At 52.9% G+C, this 17,458-nt stretch overlaps 1 protein-coding gene across 1 annotated transcript; it reads left to right on the top strand.

Moving 5' to 3' along the window:
* The first annotated feature begins 211 nt into the window (after positions 1-211).
* Positions 212-3,355, top strand: NMUR1 (neuromedin U receptor 1). Its single transcript, XM_027647653.1, has 3 exons — positions 212-370; positions 818-1,714; positions 2,952-3,355. Exons 2-3 carry the CDS (start codon positions 820-822, stop codon positions 3,353-3,355), a joined length of 1,299 nt encoding a protein of 432 aa, XP_027503454.1. The 5' UTR covers positions 212-370; positions 818-819.
* Positions 3,356-17,458: the final 14,103 nt, after the last annotated feature.

Genomic DNA, 17,458 nt, shown 5'->3' with positions numbered 1-17,458 from the left:
TTTATTACTTTAACGTTATTTCCTCTCTCTCTGAGGAGCATCTTTTCGGCAGTGCTACGTTGCAGATGAGGAGCCAACCCCTGCCAGGAATAGAGGTCTCAGCACCGGGATTTGCCCAGCCAGCGGTGGGAAAGGAAGCCCCCGGCTCACCCACCAGACTCTCAGCTCACAGAGAACAAGAGGGAGAAGGTGAATAAGGGCAGGCGGCTTCCCCGAGCTGAGCCGAGGGGAGAGCAGCCGCAAGATTTCGTTAGCCTGCCTCTTAAGGCAGTGAAGTCTCCATCCCCTCCCACACTCCCTCCCCAGCCTGACCCTGTCCGGCGCAGGGGTGGTGGGACCTCAGCCTTCAACTGGAACTTCTCAACAAGCCGTAAGTCCTTCTCATGTTGGAAAATCAATTTTCCCTCAGCTGTTTTATGGTTGCCTTGCCAGTCCCTCTGCACAGCTGGTAGAATTGGAGCTGTGAGTGATTTTTGGGGTTGGCTTTTTGGGCTGTGTCCTGCTCTGCTTCCAGAGCCCTGCTGACATTTCCCTGATGATGGGGTGAAGGGGCTAAGGTGGGCTGGGGAGTTGCCAGGGTTGTTTGTAGATGGGAAATTGGGCAAGAAGCACTTGGGAAGCCTGGAGGGAGGTTAGGTGGAGACTTTCCTCTGAGATTTTTGCCAAAGGAAAGGCTGTGGTTGGGGTAGGATGGGCACAAGGGTGCAGAGCAATGGTGATCAGCAGCACCGTGATACCAGTGGGGAGGGGGACAGAGGGAGCAGGGTTAGCAAAGGGGTTGGGAAAGGATCCCGCAAACCTCCCTGTCTCTTGGCAGCCATGAATCCTTATGTCAACTGCTCCAGTCCCGAGTTCCCTCTGTCCCAGCAAGACTTTCCTGTGGAGCCCATCAGTCCTGATCTCAGCAACAGGACTCATGCAGAGACCTTGTTTGACCCCAAGGATGCCAACCTGACGGAGGAGCAGCTGCGGGATAAGTACCTGGGGCCTCGACGGTCCAGCTTCTTTGTCCCAGTGTGTGTCATCTACCTGCTGATCTTCTCGGTGGGGGCTGTGGGCAACACACTCACCTGCATTGTCATCCTCCGGCACCGGTTCATGAGAACACCCACCAACTACTACCTGTTCAGCCTGGCCGTGTCTGACCTGCTGGTGCTGCTGCTGGGGATGCCGCTGGAGCTGTACGACATGTGGAGCAACTACCCCTTCCTGCTGGGTGCCAGCGGCTGCTATTTCAAGACACTGCTCTTTGAGGCCGTTTGCTTTGCCTCCATCCTCAACGTCACAGCCCTGAGCGTGGAGCGCTACATCGCTGTGGTGCACCCGCTCAAAGCCAAGTACGTGGTGACCAGGAACCACGCCAAGAAGGTCATTGTCACCATCTGGGTCTTGTCAGTCATCTGCTCCATTCCCAACACCAGCCTCCATGGGCTGCAGCCTCTCTATGTGCCAGGCCGGGGGCGGGTGCCCGATTCAGAGATCTGCACCCTGGTGAAGCCACGCTTGACCTACAACCTCATCATCCAGATCACCACCATCATCTTCTTTTTCCTGCCCATGGGGACCATCAGTGTCCTCTACCTTCTTATCGGCCTGCAGCTCAAGAAAGAAAAGATGCTGGAAGCCTTGGGAGCCAAGACCAGCAGTAGCCGCAACTGCCACAAGAGCCAGGGGCAGAAGAAAGTCAAGAGGAGGCAGGTCACAAAGATGCTGTGTGAGTCAATGCTGGGGATGGCAGAGCCAGGGAGTATCTCCCAAGGCTGTGTTGTGAGGGTGCTGGGGGGAAACTGAGGCATGGACAGTCCAGAGCACTGAGGCTGGGTCATCCTAGAGGAAGGCTGTGGCTCTGGCTTATGGGGTGTCAGGGCAAAGGCAGATCTGGTTGTTCCAGTACAGCACGAGGATTGCTCATGACAGCTCCTTCCCAGCCATGAGACCTCCCCTCCTCAAGGAAAGTGCTGGGTGAGAAAGGGAAAGGAGTTGGGTTGGACTGGGAGAACCTGCTCCCCTTCCCCCAGCCCAGACCTCACATGCTGGTGGCAATGATGGGATTTCCCAGAGGGGGACCATTTTTGTCCAGCCCCACAGCCTCTGTGACTGTACTGGGGCAATGACCCAAGGCTGAACTGGAGCATCCTCTGTTCCCCTGCTCTGTGCTCTTGATCTCCTCCCCACAGCCTCTGGCCCCCTTCCAGCAGTGGGAGCTGGATGCTCATGGGTAGCTGTCTCTCCCCAGCATGCTGACCTCTGCATGCTCCCAGTCCCGTGATGGCACAGCAATGGCAGGTTGCCCAGCCCAGTCCAACAACAGGGCCAGAGCTGCTTCCCCACCACGTCCCAGACAAGTGGTAACTCTGCTTCCCCTGGCACCAGGGCTGGGAGGGGGACAAAGGGGGACCTGTCCCTGCATGCCACAGAGGTGCATCGTGGCACAGGTACAGCAGAGCAGGGGACCCCAGGACTACCTATACATTACCCCCTTTGCTTTCCATCAGCAGAGCTGTGTTATTAAAAAAAAAAAACAAAAAAAACCAGAGTACAAGGAAAGGTCGCAAATAGCTCTTGCTCCTTGGACTTTGCTGGTGAAGGTGGCAGGTTCCTGGGGGCTGAATGCCAATAGGAGAGTCCCCCAACTGCGCTGCATGGCCCCAGGGCTGTGGTAGGGCTGCTGCCTGCCAATGAGAAATGGAGATAATGTGGCACAGGAAGCCCTAGAGCAGCCCTGGCAGGAGATGGTAGGAGGGAGATCCTGTCCAGACTTCCAAATCCCTCCATGACAAGTCCAAAAGGCACTGGATGGACCTTTCCACTCTCTGTCTTTCTCTCTGTCTTGCATTTTCAGTTGTTCTTTGCTATGGCCAAAGCTGAAATGGGGAGGTGCTTGGCCATGGACTAGAGGTCTCTGGTAAACCCCATCCCCCCAGTAACACTGGCTCCTCATCTCCCCACAGTCGTGCTGGTGGTGGTGTTCGGGATCTGCTGGGCTCCCTTCCACACCGACCGCCTCGTCTGGAGCTTTGTCTCCACCTGGACCAGCAACATGCTCCACATGTTCCAGTATGTCCACATCATCTCAGGTGTCTTCTTCTACCTGAGCTCGGCTGCCAACCCCATCCTCTACAACCTGATGTCCACCCGCTTCCGGGAGATGTTCAAGGAGGTGATGTGCCGCCCCGGCCACCGCCCGCCGTGGTCACGGAAATACTCGCCCAGCGTCACCCGCACCACCACCCGCAGCACCGAGTGCGAGCCCATGCCCGGCACCAGCGGGCTGCCCCTCTCTGACGCCGAGGAGTACGAGCTGGAGGAGATGGAGAGGGGCCAGGCCACCACCCACGCAGTGTCCCTCTGCTGAAGAGTGCGGAGACACAGAAGGACTGGGACCAGCTTTCTTCACCACCAGCATCCACATGACACTCATTCTGTGGTGGGGAGTGGGGCAGGAGTAATGAAGGGGTCCCTGACTCTCTGGGCTCATCCCACTGGGATGCAAAGGCTGGTTATATCGACAGCACTGCTCCAGGGACATGGTGGCAGTGGCCATGCTGTGCCCTGGATGCATTGCACGCACTGTGCTCAGCACTAGGGCTGGCCAAGGCATCCCTTCTGATGTGGGGACAGTTGATTTCTATGCCAGAGATATGCCAGCAATTCCCAAAAACATCCCAGCCCAGTGGGGTGAACCCACAGGGGCTGGTATTGGGGGTGTCAGGCACCCCGGGCTGTTTTGGGGCACAGTGCTGGATGGGTGCCCTGAGAGGTGCTCCTATCTGGGGTGAGACCCATGGAGATGGGAGAGGTTTGCATGGGATGGAGTGGGGAAAAAACAGTCTGTGGGTGCCTTCTCCCTCAAGATGTCCTCAGGGCTCTCTGGCACCAACATGACCCTGATTTTGTGGCACCGGTGGGGCCAGCTGGTGTCCAGCTGCAGGGTGATGGTACAGCTCCTTCCTCCCACTCTGCATTCCCAGCCCTTTGAGGGCAAGGGAAGGAGTATGGCTGCTCTCTCCAAAGCTGGAGTCTGCAGGGGAAAATACAGGGCAAAGGGAGCCCCAGACTGCCTGTAGTGCCAAGGCACAGCTCCATGCCTGTCCTTGTGCCCCATGAATATGCTCCCCTCTCCCCTCTCTGATCAACATCTCATGGGTGCCATCCTCTTCTTCCTCTGCCCACTGTGGCCCCCTGAACCCCTGGGGAATGTGGGGAGCCCTTCTCCATCCCTGCTGTGCACGGATTGAGCCTCACCGAGAATTAAAAAGGGTCATTGGCTTGATTTGTGCTCTCGTTGTGTCCCCCAAGACCCACTGCTGCTCCCAGCATGGGACTGAACCTGGGCCGTGCTCGTGGAGAGGGCCATGTGCCAGGGTGGTGGGCACCAGGGTGGTGGGCACCCGGGTGTTTCACCAGGTCTCCCTGAGGGCTCTGCTGCCTCTGTGGGTCTGCGGGTCCAGGCACATTCAGGGCACAGCAGGGAGGCATAAGTGGGATGCATGCACCCTTCCTGGTCTCCAGGATGCTCAGGCTGAGCTGGGGCTGGGGCTTTTGCAGAGGGACAGCTGCCTCTAGAGTGGTGGCCATCAGTCTGTCCCCAGACACATGGCTCATAAAATGTCGTGAAAATGCCAGGGAGCGCGGCCTGGCTGGTCATGCTCTCCTGGGGTGGAAGGACCCATCAATTTTGTGTCTGAGATCAATGCTGCTGACTCCCCGATGTACACGAGGTCCTCCCACAGGATGAAATATTGAGGATCTGAAACGGCAGCTGAGGGACTGTCCAAGCAGCTTGAGTTCTTGCTTTGCACTACTTCCCCAGCCCCAATTCCCCCTGGCCAGCTGTGGAGGCTTCCTTGGCTCAGCATCCCATGGCCTTGCCTCTGGGCAGCATAGACCCTGAGGGGACCTGAGCAGAAATACAGCAGGAGCAAGCCCCAGGCAGAGCACTGGCAGCTGCTGCTCTGCTTCCAGCCCCTTCTGAGCACATCACATGGGACTGTGGCCAGGCCAGTGAACAAAAATGGGCAGGATTTGGAGCTTGCAAACTCACTCCTGCCCCCATTCACTCAGTCCCTGGCTCAGGGGCAGTGCAGATGGCTCCCCTCCACTTCCCATCCCCACAGCAGGATCTGCCATGGGCAAAGCCCTTCCTCAGCCCTTGTGGGTCCTGTTGGGTGCTGCTGAATGAGGGTGGGCATTGGGCTGCAGTAACTCTGCACTTCAGTGTACTTCAGTCCTGCTGACTGCTTGCATCCTCTCTGGAGGATGTCAGCATGGCCAAGGGCATTGAGATCCCTCTCTGTCTGCTGTTGCTGATGGTCCTGGCAGGAACAGCACTTTGGCTTCATGTGAAGACTCTTGTTGCTGTTACATGAGTGGATGTGACTGATGCCTCCTTGATGGCCATTATTGCCCCATCTCACTTCACCCAGCCACTTCCCCAGCCAGTAATCTCCAGGGAATGGCTTTTTAATAGGCAGTCAATAGTATTTTATTATGCAGCAACAGACAGGTGCCCACGTGAAGCTTTGGGGTCCCTTGTGCTGAAAATCGGGAGAACATGTTCCCCTGCTCATGAGCAGACAGGCTGTGCAAGGATGCAGCTGTGGTTGCTCCAGCTCAAGCTCCTTGTCAGTGCCAGAGGACAGTGTGTGTGTTCCCAGGGTTTTTTTAGGGCATTCTGGGTCTCAGCACAGCTGGAGTAGAGTTCAGAGCAGCCAGAAAAACAAGACACTGGCTTTGCCTTCATCCAGCGTTATGTCCCCAGCTGTCTGGCCATCCCCTGACCTGGGACTCCCCATTCTCCTTGGCTACCCCAAATTCCCCTCTCTGAGATGCAGGAGGGGTGTGTTCTGCTCAGGCCGTGGCATATTGGGCAGTGATGTTGAGGGCTGCCCCACTACCCACTGCCCCCACACACAGCTGGGCCAAGATCACCCTGAAAAACATCCCAACAACTTGGCAAAGCTGCAGCTGCAGCACAGCTGGTGGCACCTCCTGGGTGGAGATGTGTGGGCAAACTTTGCCCCCCTGGCTGTGGTTTGGCTACAGTGTGTGGAGACGTCCGGGGTTACCACGTGCCAGCCAAGCTCTCGAGAGATGCTGGAATCAAAGGCTCCCAGGCAAGTCCTTTAATCCCTTAATTAATAGTAAAATCTGCAGTCAGGGCATGTAACCTAATGAAAAGAACTGATCTCCTCAGGGAGAATGGTTTCATGGAGAGGGTTTTATGCCTCTCCATCACTAGGAAAGGAGTGGTTGATGGCTCCTGCCAGCCTCAGGCTCATTGCAGACCCCAGGAAGGGAATTATGGAGCCTGTTAGCACTGAGGACAATGCTCCCAACTGCCTCAAGCCCTCAGGGTCAGTCTAGTCCCTGCTGCCTTCCCAGTATAAATTAGGGGGATTATTCCTGCCAGGGAGGTGGTATAGAAGCAAAAAGCCCTGCTGGACAGGGGAAGACAGAAGCAAGGGATGGGTAAATTGTTCCCACTGCTCCACCTATGTAACTGGCCAGGGGGAATGACTGGCATTTCAGGATGGTTGCAGGGAAGGGGCATCCCAAAACAATGCCTGGGAGTCAACTGAACAAACATTTCAGGACCCAAGGCAGTCCAGAGGGGACAGAGCAGAGGTACATCGAGGGACCAGGAGCTGCAGGGAGTGTGTGGATGCCTTTGCTCCATGTCTTTGCTTGGAGCTGGAAGAAGCACCTCTCTGTCCCTGCAATATGGAGCACATGGCCAAATTGGGCTCCACACCACCACCTCCTTTCCAAATACTTAGTCCGAAGAGCTGTTCCCCATAATGTGTCTCTGTCTCATCTGTCCTGCCAGACTTAGAGCAGCTTCTGTCCTGCTCCTGCCTAATCACCTGTTCCTGGCTGCAGGGAGCCCTCCTGCCCTGCCATGTCCACTCAGCACCCCCACAGTGAGCACCCGTCCTCCTCCATCACCTCTGACCCCGCTCCCAGGAGACTCCCTCCCTCCCAGCAGCTCATGGAGTTGTTTTCCCCCTGCGCTGCCGCACACCCTGAGCGACACAGTATCTCCAGAGCTTTCAGTGAAAAGATTTATCACCATAGCTTTGGGGATTAAAAAGCAATCCATCTGTGAGGCTGCCCCAGCCTTGTAAGGCTTTTTTTTTGTGCTGTGGTTGTTTGCAACAGGCATGGGGTGGTTTCTTTTTCCTTTACGGAGCCAAACTCAAGTTTTACAGCAATTGCCTTGTATATTTGTAGCCATGATAGATGGCTCCTGAGTGTGCCAGCAGATTTTTTGCCGCCCCTTTTCAAGGGAAAATGGTTTCAAGAAAAGAATTGTTTTTCACTTCCTTCGCACAGCCATGGCATGGGGAAAACTTGTCCAGTGTTAATTTAGCAAAGCCTTTCTGTTCCTGGGACTGAGCAGTCCCTGTCTGGGGCTGGGCAGTGGGGCAGATTTGGGCTGCCCAACCATGGATGTGGCATAGAAGCCTTTCCCACCAAGATCCCAGCCTTTGTGAGGGGAGCAGGGAAGCAGGAAAATGCAGGTGTCAGAAAACCACAGGGATGTGCTGGGTTTGAGCTTAGGCAGCTTTTTGAACCATATTTCATTTATTTCTCTTGAATCCCGGGATAGTGGTGGTGGTGAAAAGCCAACACCCAGGGGGACAAACAGACAGTGAGAGATCATAGAATCATAGAATAGTTCAGGTTGGAAGGGACCTTTGAATGTTATCTAGTCCAACCCCCAACATATATATGTAGAGTTTGATTCTGCTCCTCTGGGGCACCCCTGGGCTCAGCTTTTAGCCCCATCTTCCTGCTGCTTCCTAAAGAGCCAGGACTTACAGAAAATAGCTTTCAGGCAGCCTTGTGCTGTGGGGAGGCTGGGAAGAGGCAGTGTGGGAAGCACAGCCCACCCAAGGGCCTGGATGGAGGAGCTCAGGTGCAGTTCTGGATGCTCAGGCTGACTCAGCTGCAGTCCAGTGTGACTGTCACCTGCACTGGGGATGTCCTTCTCCATGTCACAGCAAACCGAACAGCCCTGGAGAAACCAGGCCATGTGCAGGGAAGGGAGGGCATCCGTGTACCCCACCTCTCCCTCGGGGAGGGAACACACTAGGGCTAGAGGGACAAAAGACATTCCTAAGAAGTGAAGGTCTGGGTGTTATTTCCTTTCTGAAATCCCACTGTTTTCATGGCAGGGTGAGGGGAAGGACAGAGTTACAATGCACAGTGCAGTCTAGCAGAGACAACGCATTAAAGCCACTGGTACCTCGCAAGCATCACCTGGGACAGTGTTAAAACCCCACCTCAGTGGGTTAGAAGAGAAGAGACTGCCTGGTTAGCCCACGTCTTCTCCCGTCGCGACTGTGTTGTTGCTAAAGATGACAGAATTTATGTCAGAGGAGCCTGTGTGATGCTTAATTTTGTTCATGGGGACACTTTGGTTAAGAAATGAAAGTGATGCATAATTAGCGCAGCAGTAAGTGGATTAAAGCTGGCTGCATGGCAGAGCTCTGAGGCTAATGGGGACTGCTAATAACTGGGTATGATTGCTGGCAGGACTGGGGGGATTGGGCTCAGCCCCTAGGCCCCAGATTGTCCCTGAATATTGTCCCTGAACAGGTCCCCAGGGCTTAGGGAGTGCAAGTAGAGCACCCTGAGACTGACCTGGAAAATAAAAGCCCTGCAAAGGACTTCCCCACAGCCCACACAAGCCACACTTTGGGGCCCAGGCATACGTGTCCCAGGGGTCTGCCCTGGTCCCCTGTGTGGGATGAGGGGGCACCAGCTCTCCAGTCCTCATTGGGGTGGAATAAATTCCAGTATGAAGAGGAAGGCTGGGATGCCCCAACTGGGAAAAGCTAACTTTTATCTAGTGTTATATATATATTTAGAACCAGTGAAACTGGTCTCTGACCAGTCCCTATTGTCCCTGAGCAGGTCCCTGAGGGTGGTGGTGGAGTCTCTCAAGGGGAAATGCCTCCTCATGGATTGGGTGCTTTTCTATGATGTCAGCTCCTCTTCAAATGTGGTTGTGAGAGTGTTTGCTTCTGCTAAGGATCTGTCTGTGTCACAGAATCAGGAAGGGAATAACAGCCCTTGCTCCTCCATTCCACCATGCCCAGATGGCATCTTCCCTTCCCTCCTGGCAGCTGGCAGTACCTGGGCTGAATCCCTCCAAAATGAGTTTGAATGAAAACAAGTAAAAACCCAAGATATGGACCCAGGCTCAGGGCTAGACCCCAGCTGTCTCTGCTGCAACATTATTATAGTGGCAGAATTTAATTATGTGGGTTTATCACTCTTTGTGCTTATCACGGCAGCCAGGGCGAGTTTGTCTTCTCAGTTCAGGACTATTTAATGTGGTGCATTGGAGAAAGCTGTCTGAGAGGCCAAATACATCTTTCTTCTTATCTTTCTTTGGCAGCTGGAGTGACTGTCTCACATTACAGACGATCTCACATTAATGATGCTGAGACTGAGCATGAGACATCCCCTTCCGCCCCCATAGCTTGCATCAGGCACAGGATGGTCCCAGCTGGCCCTGGGGCTGAAAGCCAGGCCAAAAGCTGTATTTCACACAGCAATCAGCCTGAGGCTGCCAGGAGGTGAGAACACAGGTTCACAGTAGGTATTTGGCAGAGACTGAGTGGCTTCCCCAGGCAAGCTCCTCTCCATTCCCCTGCAGGTAGGTGCCTGCAGGGGCAGGAGCTGCCAGTGGGCAGCAGAAAATAAATACACGGACATAAATCTGTTTTTCCTCAGCTCCGTGCCTGACGTCTTCCAGGACAGCTGCTAGAAACTCTTTGCTGCCTGACACTTGCTTGGGTAGGCTCGTAAAGAAACTCAGCAGCACAGCCCTTCATGCCCAGCCAAGGGATGCTCCAAGGGGAGGGGGGGAATCCCTGGGGTGCTGCAGCTTTATGGCAAATGGTGGACAAGTCCTGTTTTCTCAGGGCAGGCTTTTGGCTTGTTTGTCCTGTCCCTTTCGGGCAACTTCCACCTCAAAAAGCATTCCTACATGTTCCCTGTCTCCCTTGGCTGGGCTAGGTCCCACAACCTATCAGTCTCCGTGTGTGCTCTTGCATGGCAGTGGTCTCAGCACACAAACAGATGTCCCTTCCTCAGCCAGACCTCGCTGTGGCAGACACCTGCTTTTCAGTGTCCTGCTCACAGGGAAAAGTGTGAGCTCTGGCACCACTTCTCCCTTCCTGGCATCTTCCACTACTCCCATTACTGCAGCTCCCCATCCCCCCTGCCCAGTTATCACTGGCCCAAAGCACCCCCTCCTCTGCACACCAACCCCTCCAGCACTTGGCTCAGTTTAATTCCTTTTAATTTGTCATCCCTTGCTCAGAACAGCTGGGACCAATTTGCTGCTGCTGTCACCAGAAAGAAATCAAGTTAATGACAAGAAAGACATTATAATTTAGGAGACCCATCAAGCCTCACCGCTGTATTAATAAGGAACCAGGAGGATATTGCTGCTGCCTGCTTTGCTCTTCTCTCCCACACCTACAGCCCCAAGCCATCCTGGGAGCCTGTTAGCAATACCAGGCTCAAGCTGCCTTTTTTCAGGTACTGCCTTGTGTTTGCATTTGTGTTTTCAAGTGATTTCTGCTCTGGCTAAAGGGAGATTCACACCTCGCTGCAGCTCTTCACTTGTCCAAACTTATCCTGGCCTCAGCTCCAAATCTCTCTGATGGGACTGATTTAAACAACCTCCTTGCACAGATGGAAAAGCAAATGGTTTGAGCTGGGTTTCATTTCTATTTTTCTGTGGCAATCCTGGCTGACAGGCGGTTAGTCCATCTGGCAGGAGCCTGAAACACAACAGCAGCAAGTGCTGTGCTAAAGCATCATCTGTGTGAGCTGGGAGCCCTGCAAGATCAGGGCTGGGTGAGAACTTCTTCAGCCCCCTGCCATGGGAGAAGGGAGGTAGATGAGGCATTTCTACTGATTGTGTGTGTGATGGATCATTGAACAGCAGCAAAAAGCTAAAAGAAAGAAAACAGAGTAAATGGTGATAGCTGCAATGAAAAGCACCCATTTGCACCCAGTGGGGTGGGTGAGTGTGGCCACAGAAGCATTTAAAGGTTTTTCCTCCTAAAATAGGATTTGTGTGTCTCTGGTGATTATCTCTGTGCAGATGTAGCTGGGAGGTGTAACAGAGTTTAATCCCTATTCCAAAAGCCACTGGGCTGCAGTAGGAAACCATCCATCCTTGGAACTGACATAGGTCTGATGGGCCCTATCTTCAAGCACCTCCTCCCTTGCTGGGAGCACCAGACTTAGGAGGCGTCTCTGTGTCCATGTGCTGTTCCTCACAGCTCCTGGCCTGCTTCCTTGCCCCAAAGGTTTAACATCCCCCCAGTGCAACAGCTCTCCAGAGCTGAACAGGTTCTTTGGCTGACACTGGTGCAATTTTATTCTGCAGGTGTGTGTTGGGAGATGCTGGGATCAGCAGTGAGGTACCCTGTGCATGGCTCATGATTATCCCCCCTAAACCTACTAGTAACAGGTTTGGGGATCTCTAACCCCATTCAGGAGGTCCCAATACTTGGCTTTTCTATGCCAATGATGATTTTGGTCACTAAGCCTGACTGTGCTTGAGCCAGGAGTTGGGAGAAAAATTTAAAACAGCAGGAAAGACCAGGCTAAGCAATCTGGTATCCTTTCAATTTAGCACCCAGAGGGAGCTGGAGCATCTCCAAGCAAAAGCTGCAGGGAGACATGGTCCCACTGCAGTCCTGCTCTGCCAAGGGCCTCACTTCAGCCTTGTTCCCTCCTTGCTGGTGAGGTCAGGACCCCTCCTACTGCAGCACCAGTGGGTGTGAATTCACAGGTCACCCCACAGTAACTGCTTTTGGCACCTGGGACACTCGTGAGTGTGATGTGGCTCAATGGGCACCTGTCAGCATCTTCAGGACCTTCTGCTTTAATTTTCCCTCATACAGGAGGCTGCTCTGTGCCCAGTGCCAGCCCCACAAAATCAGGCTCATCACCCGAGAGAAGGATGTCATGGGTATTTTTCCAGAAAACAGTTGGGCACTTTGCAGTGAGCCACCACATTGCTGCTGTCCCTCTAAGCCCCCTGTTCACTGCCTTTGCTCCAGCCTCAGTGTCGGCAGGAGGAGGATCTTCTTTCTGCAGGTGAAAGCAAGGCCAGCAGGAGGAGAAAAATAGATCTTGGTTTTGTGCAAATACCTGCTTGGGTCAACACACTGGGGAAAAGAGAGAGGGCTCAATATGAGTGAGCAAAGCAGGACTCTCCATGCTAGGTGCGTTTTTGCACCCTCTGATCATTCCTGTGCTAAATTCATATTTCAATACCAAGAGGGTGAAGCTCAGGCTGTGCAGTACTGCACTAGTCCTGCAGGAATGACAGTGCAAGTACAGCTCAGTGCTCTTTTAGACTCACTAAGATTTGCCTTAAGATAGTTTTCCAGCAAATCCTTGCCGGATTCTGGGGCAGGGACCTAGGGATGCACTTGTCTCCTCTGTCTTTGTCAGATGTGAAAACAACTCTTGACCCCCACCTTTGGTCAATCTGCATGATCTTTTCAATAACCCCATCCCGGTTTTGGCCAAGACTTTGGCAAAAGATTGATGGTGAAACGAGGCTCTGTGTTAACCCCTGCACTGCTGCAGCAGGTGTTTGGGAGGGCTCAGGCTAGTCCTGAACAAAAACCTCCTGTCTCTTCTCTGTCCACAGGCAGCCTTTACCTGCAGTGTGATAGAGGCACTTGAAAACTGAAGCCCAAGGAAAACTCATTAAAATAGAAAAACTTGGCACCCCTGTAGGCTTTCCATTAAATTTTCCCTTCTGGACCTTTCTCCCAGTGCAATCTCCTTTTGCAGACAGGTTTGATCCCACAAAGGCTGTGGATCGTCCACTGGGGATGTTTTATCACCTTCAAGGTTTGGACGATGCAGGCCCTGCAGCAGGAGACATTTTTGTGGAGCAGCCTCAGTTTCCCTGGGAGCGATGCCCTGAGCCAGGGTGAGGATGCAGGCACAGGATGAGCCCCGGTGAGGTGGTAGGACTAGTTTGGACGCTCCTCAGCCTAGAGGCACATCTGCACCAATCTCAGCAAGTTTAGGCATGAGGCTATGAGGCTCAGAGCCCAAAGGGTGCTGGGTTTGGCATCCATAGCAGTGATGATTCATTCTGCTCCCAAAAAAGGGTGCAGAGCAAGCACTGTCTGTGCTCCACAGCACAGACCCTGACCTCTACCCACCACTGCACAGGCACATCCAAAGGGAGACACAGGAACGTGCTTCCTTTACCCTCAGCATTCTCAGGAAATCTATTTCTTTCCTAATATCCCAACAAACCCTTAGCAAGGCTGTTATACACACATATGTACCAACATAGGTGTATTTAGGCTAACTTTAGTTTCATAAAGGCTTTTATAGAGTAAATGCAGCAGCTCACACAGTCAGGGCTGCCTTACCTGGAGAGATGGGACACGGGGAGCACCAGTACTCCTCCTCCCCTGGCTCAGTCTCTACCTTCAGCCATTTCCAAAACACCAGAGGGACCCTCTTCCTCATCCCTAGGGCTGTAGGAAAGCACCTTCTCTTTCTTTCCAGACTTTTTCTTTTTTTAAACTCTGTAAAGAAATATACTTAAAGAGGTTCGATTTCAAGCCATGAATCAAATGTTTGGAAGAACTGCAACCTCACGAAGATAAATCAGGCTACAAACAGTGCTCAGAGGTTACTTACCCCACTGAGAATGACTGTAAAAAGCCATACTTTTTCCAATCAACAGCATACCTAGGGAGCCCATCCTCACAGGCAAGACAGAAAGTGCCAACTACTTGTAAATTATATTCATGGACCTTTTATGGGGCAGATGCTACATTATTGGACTATGGCAGGGTAGAGAAAGTAATGAAGGCAAATAGTGCAGAGCTGCCAGAAAAACAAATCAAATAAGGCTTTGACAGCATGATCTGTACTTGGTTTTGCTCAAAGAAAATTGCAAGTTCTTTTCATTTTCATGCTGGAGGTCAGGAAGGGCTGCATGGGCTCCCTTTATTCTTGGGCAGGGGGTTGATGATATGAGTTTGAGAGCTTAGATGGAAATTGTGCCTCTTGTGGATTTTTAAGCTCCAGGTGAGGTGCTGGGGTAACCCAGTGCTGTGGAGGGGCAATGCCTCGCTCATGGGTAAGTGGGAAAAAACTCAGCAGGGGATGGTCTTGAGAAGGATCCCTTCCCCCCATGCTGCTGCAGGTCCTTCCTTCCTCCACCTTCTGTAAATGGGCCTTATGCATCCTGCTCAGCAATGGGACATGGGATTCCTGCCACGTGGGCTCTGAAGTCCCCACAGGGGGTGATGCTGTACAGCCACTATAGCAATCCCCATCCTTCACTGGCTGAGAACCCCTTGGGAAGTGCACAGAAACTGCTGCCACGTTCTGAGGGTCGACACTGCTTTTCCCAGCAAGCAAATCACCCTCTCCAGCTTGAAGCAGTGCTCACTCAGCCCCACTCTGATGTGCTTAATCCCAGGCAATGTGCAGGCTCTGCCCTGTGCTCCACATCATCTATCATCTGCATAATAAATATACAAAAGCAGACAGCTAATTACTGGGAATATGGAACCTGGCAGGAGGTGGGCAGACCTTCTCATGCCTTTGCCATGGCTTGTTATAAATGGGTTGTACTGCTTAGAGTTACCTTCCAGATCCCACAGCTGACAACATCCTAGAGCTGTGCTGGGGGCAGCACTGATGCTTGAAGCCCAGACTCCCATCCCCACTGCCATGGCTGGGGGGAGCCTCCCTGGGGTAGGGGCTGCCTGCCTTCTCCATGGTCCTTCTAGCCCTTCCCTGTTCCCCTGCTCCCCAGGATAAGCTCTCACTCCTGCAGGTTGTCACGGCACTAATTCATTCAGTCCCTAAGGTTTCACTGCAAGCTCCCATCCCGCGTAACTATCATGTTCCTCGGGAGCAGCTCATGCCCCTTCCTTGCCATGATATAAGCGATTATTAATGCATTAGTGTTGGGCTGCTGAACCATAATGTTTTTATAGTCAATAGCATTAAGCATTTAATTACCCAGCGGGATGAATTGATGGGCTTCTTTCTTTGCTCTACAATTAAAACTAAGCAGGAGAGATGCAGTGTAATTTTCAGTCTGCTTCAAGCTTCCTCTGCCATTTCATACGCAGGGAGATGAGCTGTTGCCTTGTAAGGGATGGGAAGGAGAGGACTTTTCCCCAAGAAACCATGTTCTCACCTCCCTCCCAGGATGCACATATCACGATCACATGCTTGCCCAGCTTAACGAGACACCACTGAGTCGTTCAGGACCAGGTTTCAGGTCTGACAGCACCAACAGTGGGGATATTATTCCTCTGAGTCTTATTTTTAACTGCAGTTGTAGGAAGTTTCAAAGCAGTGGTTTTAACTTGCATCCTGTCAGTGAGAATTTCTGCAGTGAGAGCTGGTAAGTGAAACAGCCCAATGTACTGCTGGGACAAGGCACAAACAACCCAAGAGTGGGCTGGGCTGGGACAGTACTTTTAGCCCTCCCTTTTGATGGAGTTTGCTGTGGAGGAGAGGCTGGGGCAGATGGAGAGTGAAATCTGGATGGGCTCAGTATCCCTGACTCCTGAGCTCTGACTTCTCCCAGGCTCTCAGGTGGTCTCTACACCTCGACACCTGCACAGGTTGCTTGAGCTCTGCAGGCACAGCCAAGTGCAAAGTGACCCTCTCCACAAAAGCTCAGCTTGTGTCTGGATCTCTCCATGCAACCATGAGAGCCCTCAGGGTGGCTAGTCCCTCCCACTGGCAAGTTGAGGAAAGAGCTTTGCAAACTGCATGGATGAGGCTCAGTAGGCAACTTTAGCCGGGAGAATACAGCACAGCAGCTCCCTGGGGGAATGATACAACATTTCCTACTAAGCTAAAGAAGCCACCTGGCATGCTTTCCACTGGCACTGACACCTGTTTTCAAGGGCAGTTTTGGCTCTTGCTCCCTGGCAGAGGCTAGGACACATTATACTGGGGACACGTGTGCGTGGCTCTGCTCTTCCTGGTGGCATTTGGCTCTGTTCTGGTTCTAGAGGTAAGGGGAAGCCCAGGGTTTCATGCCAATCTGCTCTCTGCCTTCGCTGAGTGATGGGTGCATGTGGCTCCCAAGGCAGGGATGAGCTCACCCCCTCGCTCAGATACAAACACAAAAATAAAGGGAGTGGAGAGAGACTCCTGCTTTTCCAGTTTGGACTCAAGACTGAATTTTTTTTGAATGAGAAGTAAAATAAGAAAAAAAATTGCCTGGTTTGGTTTTATTCCAGGCAGTGTCTGCCTTCTGCTGGCCCTGTGCCTGGGAGCTGCTGTGAAATGGAAATAGCCCAACACAGACCTGGGAGCAGAGACAACTTCCAGCAGGTAACATGTGAGTGAGTTGAGGCAAAGCTCCAGGTCACTGCTCCATGGGGCTGTGCTAAGGGGCAGATGTGCTGAGCCACAAGCAGGGTGCAGATGTTTTACTTGAATGTCTTGACAGTCATCCCTGGGGACCCAGTGCTTGTCTGGATCCTGTTCCCTATTGCCCCAGCTCTAGGAGATGAATAGAATGCACAGAAATGCCTGTGCAAGAAGAGCTTCCACCTCTGGGCTGTCTCCACAAAGGTCCTGGAAAGCCTTCCCAAGTGCCGCAGGGCAGTGCAGGGAGATGTGCAGCCAGGACTGTGAGGTGAACTGGCTGCTGGCCTGGGATTGCTGAACTGGGATCACCTGTAGCTTCTCTCCAGATTGACTTGCCCTGGGATATAAAGGCATTTGCATGCATTGCTTCAAACCACCTGCCTATTCCCATCTCACTGACTTTCTCCACTCCAGCTTTCTCCAACCCAAGAGAGAAGAGTGCTCCCAAGCCTTCCTCTCACCACTCAAATTGTTCTACATCTCCCTATCCTGGTTCCTCCTCTTTATCTCACACGTACTGCAAGTCCTCTTGGTTTCAGTCCCACTTCTCTCCCTCATAACCTTTTTTCCAGGGCTGCACTTGTTCCTCCCACTGAGCAGAGCCAGAGGGGAGTCCTTCCTGGCCCAGAGGCTCTGGGTGTCTGCATGGACTTGCTGAGGGCTCACAGGCAGGCAGGCAGCAAGATCCTGCTGCCAGCTCCAGGCAAGAGGCATTAGGGAGAGGAACTGGACCGCCAGAAGGGTCATCTTACGGGAATTGGCTCCTTCTGGAAATAGAAAAGCCCTTTTTCTCTGCAGAGAAGACCACTCTGAGGAATACTTGGAGGTCAGGGGGAAGCGCAGCATGTACAAAACTCCCTGTGTGAGTCATCAGGGTGTTTCCTTGTTCATGAACCCCAGGAAATGGCACAGGGATGTGCTGGGTTATCACCCAGCATCTGCTGGAGTGACAACTGGTGCCTCTGGCTCCAGGGGCCCATCAATACCTTCAGCATCCCACCTCAAGAAAGGATGGTCTGCAGAGAAGAAATCC

Source organism: Corapipo altera, unplaced genomic scaffold (genome assembly GCF_003945725.1).
Source record: "Corapipo altera isolate COAL_440 unplaced genomic scaffold, ASM394572v1 113, whole genome shotgun sequence".
Taxonomy (NCBI): Eukaryota; Metazoa; Chordata; class Aves; order Passeriformes; family Pipridae; genus Corapipo; species Corapipo altera.
This window is presented reverse-complemented; position numbering and strand designations above follow the sequence as displayed.